Genomic DNA, 9,631 nt, shown 5'->3' with positions numbered 1-9,631 from the left:
CTGTACTCATAAGACTATCCCTCCTTCCTAAAACACTGCACCAGTCATAGAGTGAGGCCAAGTCAGCTTACATTTATGAAACTGTACATACTTTTACTTTTGATTCTGGTTGAGAGAGGATCATACAGCCACTGTTGCGTCAGTGCATTACTGTAATTCCTGGGTTTCCAGACTATAATTCATGCTGAAATCTACCAAATGAATCAAATTAAGTTCCAAAAATACAACTATAGATTAGGGCCGTCAATCGATTCAAATTTTTTATCTAATTAATTACATACTCTGTGATTAATTCATCTAAATCTTCACTTTTTCTTTGCAGTAATGTTGTACTTGAGTTGACGAACTCCGGTGATATGCAAATTCTGTGCTGCAGACATTGCAGAGGACTTTGTTTTAATCAACACTTTCTTTTTAACACCGTCAGGTCGTTTTTTTTTTAAGTAAATGTTCCAATCAATGATCCAGGCAGCACATTTTCGTCTCCCCATTTTGCGGTCTAATAGACCTCTGAAGTTCGCCTACAAAAAGGATCCAAAGCTGCCATCTTTGCCCATGTTAGGAGATCCCGGAGTTAATTGAAGCTAACTGCCAATGGCAAGTTGCATGGTAAGTTAGCTCTGGGGTAGCAAAGGTCAAAGTGTGCCGTTTTCACCTACCGAAGATCACAGTATCCACTAGACGGCAGGGGACAAAACTGTGTAGTGAAAAACGTCTGCATTTCCAATGTCATTATCCCCGCGAGAGTTTAACAAGTGCGATAATTGGGTGCTTTAGCTATTACTGTGAAAAAAGACCAATATTAACATAGTGCTCACTGCTCAATGGCTCAGTGTATTCACATGTCAACTTATGAACATGGTGACTAATGAGCTTTATTGGCCGGCCCAACACTAACAGAAAAACAAGGCAATTTTGAAAACTTGAAAGATTTAAATGTGCAAACAAACTATACATTTGTAGGCTATACAATGTAAAGTATAGTCACAACAATGGTAAAACAAAAATAATAAAAAATAAAACCTAATCGCACAAAATAAGACATTTTAAAGTTGAAAAGTTGCCCAATGGCTTACTTTTCAGTCCTCCTCCTAGACTGCTTTGCAGGTCAGGCACTCAGCTTGGTATTGATCTCAACCGAGACAAAAACATGGCAATTTACGTTTCAATTCGTCAGTGAACTTGCGCTTGAGTTTCGGCCATAGACCCATAGAAGAAATTTCGGTATGGCTGAAGATGCCGGATAGCCATGCGCGTTGCCAGTGGTAAACAAGGAAGTGTGCGCTAATGAGGTGAATAACCAATTAAATGTTTAGGCCGAAAATATCAACCAATGACGGTAGCTCTAAGGTCAGGCTCTACAAGTACACCTACACTTCAACTCAATGCAAAGCGAACTGTAGGGGGAGGGCATGATTAGATTACTATGTGAATGAATGAAAGAGAGAGCAATGTAAATTCGGTGAAAACACGTTTGAGGATAGAATAACAAAATCCCGGACGATTCTGAAATTCCGCCCGGACACATTTTTAGGTTTCAAAAAGAGGACATGTCCGGGCAAAAGAGGACGTCTGGTCACCCTATTTAATCAGTTATTTTATCTCAAATTAATGAATCTAAATTAATATTTTGACAGCCCTACTATAGATACAAAAGTGGAAAATCCATATTTGACCAAATGCATCTGCCTCCTGTTGTGTTAAAGTAACACAACAGGAGGCAGATGCATTTGGTCAAACGTATAACGTAAACGTAAACGTACACACTAACCCAGAGCAGTGAGCTGCCTGCCAAACAGTGGCACTTGGGGAGTAGTGAGGGGTTAGGTGCCTTGCTGAAGGGCATTTCAGCCGTCGACTGGTCGGGGATCAAACCGGCAACCCTCTGGTTACAAGCTCGAAGCCCTAACACGTAGGCCATGGCTATACCAGGTTACACATGGCAATACCAGAGACAACAACACCTCAGGATATACATCCAGCATTAATGAGAGACTTCGCCACAACTATGACTGAAGGTCAGTCCAGTCCTTTGGCTATTCTTAACGGCCCATATGCTCAAGACTGAATTCACAGCGTCCAGTCCCTATACAACATAAGAATATTAATAATAGATTATAGTTAAAATGGGTGAGGTGACCCATACTGTATGTCTGTATCAGACTCATATGAGAACAGACTTCCCCGATCTGCTTCAATTTCAAGTTATCCATTGATGCTACGGATTTTCTAGCTGTGTGCTGTATTTTTTTTTATTTTTTTTACTGGTGACAGATCCTCTTCCTGTGTCTTGTTTCGTCTCTAGTAACCAGCCAACCTCATAGACACACAAAACAGCACATCAGTGAAAAAGAGCACGTTACTGACTTGCTGCTGCATCATACTGATATGGAGAAAACACTTCTTCTGATCCTCTTTATGTCTACAGGTAAGCTGTACACCAAATCTTAAGATATAATAATTAAGACTTTTTTTATTTTTTGTTCTGTATTGTTACATGTTACTGTAAGGGTTAGTATAGCCTTGTCTAATTCTAATTGTTTGATATCATCCACACACATGGATTTTGTTTTTTATTTCTTATTTTATTTTATTCTTTCCAGACATAATGGCTGACAGAATGGATCCTGAGAAACAATTGATCTCTCACCATGAAGGGGACTCAGTGAAAATGAAATGCTCATTTCAAGCCACCAGCAGTAACATTTGGATTTACTGGTACAGAAAGCATCCAAATGAAGCTCTACAGTTTTTACTGTTGAGAGGGGCTCGATCTGAGACATATGAAGAAAAATCTGACCAGTTGAAATCTGAACGGTTTGGTATTACTAACGAGTACTCATCTACTGAACTCACTATTAATGGCCTGACTTTGGCAGACACAGCTCTCTACTACTGTGCCCTGAGGGTTCTTACCCAGTGATACAAACTCAGCAAGAAGCTGAACAAAAACTCAATTGTCTTTCATGCCAACAGACATCAAAGATATTTCCTGCCAATGTTCTGATATCAGTCGCCTGCCATCAGAGGTTTGGATTTGAATGCTGACTGTGGTCACACCTGTTACCAGAAATACATGCTATTAAACTGTACAGTAACTTATGGCTGTTACCAGAAATAAATGTCAGTACGATGGATTTCTTTGGTCTGTTTCAGATATACACTGGAAAGGTGCACATATACCACAATATCCACGGAGGAAAACGCCCTTTTTGTCCTAGAATGCACTGCGCCGCTTACATCGGTTCCAATTCTCTATAAGGCTTGTCGCTCTTTGTGCTGTTCTCATTGTGAACTGCAGGAGGTGCAAATGTAATGCCAGAACATGCACCACATGTGCGTCAGAATGTGATATAAAAACAGAAGGAGACAGCAGATAGAATTCAAAGTGAGTGTCCGTCACCACAGTTCAACTATGCAATACCGTGTCAGCATATTCATGCTAGCTGCTTATTTTAGTGGTAAGAATCCCAAAATGCAGTATGTAATATTTCTCATAATGTCTGTATTTCTTCATTCTTTTTGAGATTTCATGTGGCTCTGTTGTCTTCACAGTGTGCTCTGCAGAGGGGGACTCTGTTACTCAACCTAAAGATGAGACGGGTCTGGAGGGCAGCAGTGTGACACTCAGCTGTCGGTATGAGACCACAGCATTAGCATCTCAACAGTATCTCTTCTGGTACCAGCAGAAACCCAATGGATTCCCCAAATATATTCTACAGAAACCGGATTTTGGACAAGACAATGGCCCTGGTTTTAAGGGGAGATTCAATGCTACACTCAACACAGACACAAAAACTGTTAATCTGATGATCCAGGATCTGCAAGTGTCTGACTCTGCTGTGTACTACTGTGCTCTGAGGCCCACAGTGACAGCTGCACACTCAACACACATACGAAAACTGTCTTAGTTAAGAGACACCTGAAAGTGGCCATAACACAAATGTGTCAATGTAATTTCCACTGAATTGATTTTAGTTACACAATAAAAAGAGCAATGCACCTAGTACTGTGGTGTTCGAAATGTTTTAAAGGGATATTCCGCCATTTTTGGAAATACGCTCATTTTCCACCTTCCCTCGAGCAAAACAATTGATATTTACCTTGTTCCCGTTCATCCAGCCATTCTGTGAGTCTGGCGATACAACTTTTAGCTTCAGTCTAGCATAGATCATTGAATCGGATTAGACCATTAGCTTCTCGCCTGCTAGCTTCATGTTTAAAAGTGACTAAGATTTCTGGTAATTTTCCCATTTAAAACGTGTCTCCTCTCAAGTTAGAAAGTGCAATAAGACCAACTGAAAATGAAACCTGGCGTTTTTCTAGGCTGATTTGACATGGAACTAGACTCTCATCTGGCGTAATAATCAAGGCAACTTGCAGCTACTGGCACTACTACTGCTTGTTGTCTATGGGGACTATTTTCAGATGCTGCGTAAGATATCACTGCGCCTATGGTACGTCTGCAAGTTGCCTTGATTATTACGCCAGATGAGAGTGTAGTTCCATGTCAAATCAGCCTAGAAAAACGCCAGGTTTCATTTTCAGTTGGTCTTATTGCTCTTTCTAACTTGAGAGGAGACACGTTTTAAATGGGAAAATTACCAGAAATCTTAGTCACTTTTAAACATGAAGCTAGCAGGCGAGAAGCTAATGGTCTAATCCGATTCAATGAGCTATGCTAGGCTGAAGATAAAAGTTGTATCGCCAGACTCACAGAATGGCTGGATGAACGGGAACAAGGTAAATATTGATTGTTTTGCTCGAGGGGAGGTGGAAAATGAGCGTATTTCCAAAAATGGCGGAATATCCCTTTAAAGATAAATACTTGTCTGATATATTCCCTACTTTCTTATGTGAGCCCAACACTTAAAGTGGAGAGGGCAATACACTAACCAAACACCAAGATTCAAGTTTCCTTTGACACAAAACAATACATTACTAAACTAGAAAAGCATGCATTTGAATCTAAACTATTCAGATCACCACGTGGCCATACGACGCCATTACACCACATAAATGCCTCTAGAATCCCGACGGTGATACGGATCACCATCTGTGTGCGTGTGTGTGTTTGTGTTTGAGTGATTGACACTTTGTTCCAAATGTGATATGAATGCCAGGAATGTGGGGCTATTTGGGCGAAAAGGTTGAAGAAGCCTGTTATATGAAATTAGAACCCCATCTAGTGGAGAATACAGAGACATCCTGATCTCCACGTATGTTAGTAGTTCTGGAAAATCAACACACTGATTCAGAAGCACACAACGGAAAGGTGCAGTTCAGATATACAGAATTGCAGGCTATACATTTAAGTTTCATTTCAGGAATCTATCCAAGGACTATCCAACTCACTTAAGTGTGGTGCTTTGGTGCTTTGTGTGGTGCTAGTTCCTTCAGTCTTTGCTCTGTATTCAATGATGGAAGACTGTTAAGAACACTAACCAACTGTCTCACTACTAACTCCTCTCGACAGAAAGTCCATATAAGGCGATTACTGTATGTCACGTGAGATCTTGACTTTCCTTCGTAAGTCCAGTTGGTAAGTACACTAACAACAAGGGGAGTCAAGGTGTCTCTTTGGTGCTCAACTCAGACACATGCAGGACTGCTAAAGATACAATGATTAGTTTGTGTTGACACACATTAATATTGTCACAATAAAGATCTGCTCATACACTCTTGTACCATCACATGTACTGTGATGAATACTCTAGAAATCTGTACCGCATGAAGACTACTGAAGTGTTCTGACACCTCCCACCCAATCAGCTGATAAAGAGAGAGGCACCAGTGAGAGTGTGGCAGAGGCTTTCAGAGTATATCCCTGTACCATTATGGCACACTGGCTATGGGAGTTACTGCTGCTGTCTGTGTGTTTTTCTGGTAGGTTTTGATTTAGTTATGGTTGGTTGGTTTTGTAACATTTTGGTTTAATATGTTAAAGGGCTCAATCAATTGTGTGTTTTATTGTTTCCAGAGTGCAGATCACAGGACACAGTTGATCGAACAGAGTCAGTTAAAATGGCTCTAGAGGGGAAAACAACAACTCTGAAATGTACATACAAAACAAGTGGAACTCCTACTCTTTTCTGGTACCAACAAAAGGCCAATGACTTCCCCAGATACATGGTCAAAGTATTCCGTTCTGGGTCTGGATCTGATTATGAAGCTGATGAGGTATACAAGAGGAGATTTCATGCTGAGCTCAACGACTCCAGCGTTTCTCTGACAATCCAGGATCTGCAGGTGTCTGATACTGCTGTGTACTACTGTGCTCTGAGGCCCACAGTGACAGCTGCACACTCAGCACTCATACAAAAACTGTCTGATCTCACTGTGTAGGTGAGGAAATCAGATGCTCACAATAAGTTCATTTACAAAACAAGCCAAAGGGAGTTTTGCTCAGGTCAAGCAAATCACTTGGCGATGCTGAATCGTCAGATTGATATTGACATTCCTGATATCAGTTGTAATAGCCCCACTGTCCAGTTTCAAGCTTCATAACGGGCCATCAAGAAGATGACACATAACAATTGGGTGGGGTGGCCAGTATGTGTAAGAGAACTGTGAATAGTCTTCTCTTACTTGCTCCTCTTCCTAGTCATCTGCTAATCGTGTGGACAAGAGCATCCAAACTGTGGCTGGCTGGAGGAAACATGTAACCCAAACCTAAAGAAAACATTTCAGTATCATTTAACGTGTTCAGATGTTAGAACAACATTGTGCACACCCATACAAAAAACTCTCTGACCTCATCAAACCTACATATCTCACAGTGCCCACAGCATAGTTCATGACTAGATTAATGTTAAGTTGTGCAATAAACGTCGGTCATAGTAGTAAGATATCAAATGCCTTTATAAACAATACATTACAAAAAACACAGCTTTTGGGTGGTGAAGAAATGGCAGGTTACATATTTTGAAATATAAGCATCCACTTGACCCTTTAAAGATGAGAGGAAACTCAAATATGTCTATGCGACGAACAACCATAAGCCAATTAAATGAGATGTGTGAGTAAGCTCTGAGTGGCTCTCCACACTGTAGAGTTAGGAGAAGTCAAGGTATCATCTGACTAGTAGTCACTCCAGAAACTGTTCCTCTGACCATCCTGGATCTGTGAATGTCTGTCTCATTATGCAATAATCTAATAATCCAATAACAAACTCAGACATCCACCTTCCTGCAAACTCTTCACAACAATCAGAATCAACCGAGAGTACATTTCCCCTGTTTTCACTTGCACATACTGTATATTTTTGCAAAAGTAGATGTGTGTTGTAGGAACATCCTCCACAAGGGGGCAGTGTAAATGGCTCTTAGTTTCTGTGACAGAGAATATGAATGTAAGAGTCACTTCGCCACAAGGTGAGCAAACATCAATCATTACAGCTCATCTGCCATGACACTGTGGGCTATTAGTTTTCCTGGCAGCATTCATTGTTAGTAAGTATATGTATCTTTCTCAAATCATCCAAAAATAAAATGAGCTTTTATATTGTATAGACCGACATGGATTTGTTTTCTTTATTATTTATTCATTTGTATTCTCATCTCTCTTTAGTGGCTGTTGGACAGCATTCTGTTAACAAACAGACACAAATGTAAGAAACTTTGAGGGAGATGAAGTGACTGTTGGATGTCATTAAAAACTTCAGCTATAACACCTTCCCTCATCTGTTACAAGCAACAGGCTGAGTTAATCTTAATCTACTACGAAGAGCCACAAACAGAAGAAAAGTTCAAGGACAGGTTCCACTCCAAAGTAGACACAGCTTCAAAAACTGCTCCTCTGACTATCCAGAATCTGCAAGTGTCTGACTCTGTGATGTCCTACTGTGTCCTGCAGCCCACAGTGACAGCACACTCATACAAAATCTACACTGATACCTCAGAGTACTGAGGGCCTTTTTTATTATAAGGGCCTACAAAGTTCTCTGACAGTAAACCTAATAATCTCAAACATCCAATTACATGGATAACAGGGGAGCTACACCAGACGCGTAACTGAAGCGTTCAGTTCGCGTCGTTTTAGAAGATGGGTCTATTTTTTTCGAATGTACGCGCCACTGTTGCGTCTGGTGTAGCTACTTCCATTGACTACAGTGATAATTGACTGCTGCGACCGGCTGCAACATACGCATCGCGAACGGAACGCTTCAGTTACGCGTCTGGTGTAGCTCCCCTGTAAGACTAATAACCACAAACACAAAATTATGAGAGTCAGTCCATCAGTGCTGCTGTTGTGTGACCACTGAATCAGCATTTACTCTACAGTGGTATCACCAGCACCCCAGATCAGTTCCTCAGTTTCATTGGCTGATCCTTAACACAACAATAATAAACTCCAGTGGATGGGGCGGAGTCAGGAAATGTGCATACAGAAGGTGGAGAAATTCCCGCAGTCATCATCAGCGCAGACCAGTCATGATGGTACTTGGTGCATTCCTGCTCTTGTCTCTCTTATTAGGTAAGATCTTTGAGTATTATCACCATGAGGTTAGGTGTGATAATAATGAAGGTATATTTAAGCAGATAATCAAGTTATCTTGTCATCTCAAATAATATCGACTCCATCACTGAAGAATGTATCAGAAATATCCATCTTCACATGCTCTTCATCTCTTTGTTCATCAGGAGGATCTGTTGGGAATACCATAAAATCCTTGAATTCTTCAGTGGTCATCAGTGAGGGAGAAAGTGTCACTTTCTCCTGTGACTACAGCGGTAATGTCAATAGTTTACAGTGGTATCGGCAGTACCCCAACTCCATACCAGAGTTCCTCTACTACATACTTGAAAATGGTTACCCTTCAGACCCACTTCCCCGTCTGACTCCCTCCATAAGTAAAGAAGAAAAGCGTGTGTTTCTGGAGCTCTCCTCTGCAGAGGCGTCTGACTCTGCTGTGTACTACTGCGCCCTGGTGCCCACAGTGACAGGAACTCAGACTCTGCTTTGCACAAACCTCTGAGATGTGCAGGAGGAGGGAGATCCAACATGTCCTCTTCAGAGACAGCATTCATTTGATACACTCTGGCTATTCATTATTCATTCATATCCAGTACGCTGATACAGGCTTGAACTCATCAACATTTTCTATCTGTATTTCTCATGTAAATTATAATACTGTGAATGAAACTCATTTAATTAAAAATTAATATGTACATACTGTATTTAAGTGTTATTTACACAATTAAAACATATACTGTACATGTACATTTAGAACATTCAGTTAAAGGATCAGCTTAATCATTGATGTATAAGTATGATTACAAAGTATACTGTACATGCATTATGATACTGAGGGCTACCCTCAATGACTCTTCGAGAATAAATAAGGGTTGAATTAATGAATGAATGAATGAATTATTTTGTCATTGAAATGCATAGCCAAAAAATTAAAAGAATATCACACTGAGCATTAATCATGGCTTTCATATTATTTTATAATAACATGACTCCAATCTAATGAATGACATGTTCATGTCACCATGACACCAGAAGGAGGCGCTGTATGCTGTAGTTTAAGTCCATGGACCCAGAGGAGGTTTCAGCAGATCATTCTCCACTGTGTGTGTGAGCTGTCTGTGAAGAGAAACTCTCTTGTCAAATCTTTAACTGAAAG

General features: G+C 40.5%; 1 protein-coding gene and 1 gene segment (V, D, J or C); both read left to right on the top strand.

Moving 5' to 3' along the window:
• The first annotated feature begins 3,132 nt into the window (after positions 1 to 3,132).
• LOC134099398 (uncharacterized) lies at positions 3,133 to 6,345 on the top strand. Its single transcript, XM_062552259.1, has 4 exons — positions 3,133 to 3,145; positions 3,556 to 3,852; positions 5,773 to 5,886; positions 5,981 to 6,345. The coding sequence occupies exons 1-4, from the start codon at positions 3,133 to 3,135 to the stop codon at positions 6,343 to 6,345; spliced, it is 789 nt and encodes a 262-aa protein (XP_062408243.1).
• Positions 6,346 to 8,435: 2,090 nt separating this feature from the next.
• LOC134071291 (T cell receptor alpha variable 20-like) lies at positions 8,436 to 9,095 on the top strand. The segment is given in 2 exon segments: positions 8,436 to 8,475; positions 8,643 to 9,095. Coding segments are annotated over 2 exon segments (375 nt in total).
• The last annotated feature ends 536 nt before the right edge of the window (positions 9,096 to 9,631 follow it).

Source organism: Sardina pilchardus, chromosome 2 (assembly GCF_963854185.1).
Source record: "Sardina pilchardus chromosome 2, fSarPil1.1, whole genome shotgun sequence".
NCBI classification, from domain to species: domain Eukaryota; kingdom Metazoa; phylum Chordata; class Actinopteri; order Clupeiformes; family Clupeidae; genus Sardina; species Sardina pilchardus.
Note: the sequence above shows the minus strand (reverse complement) of the source record. Positions and strands in the feature narration are given on the sequence as shown.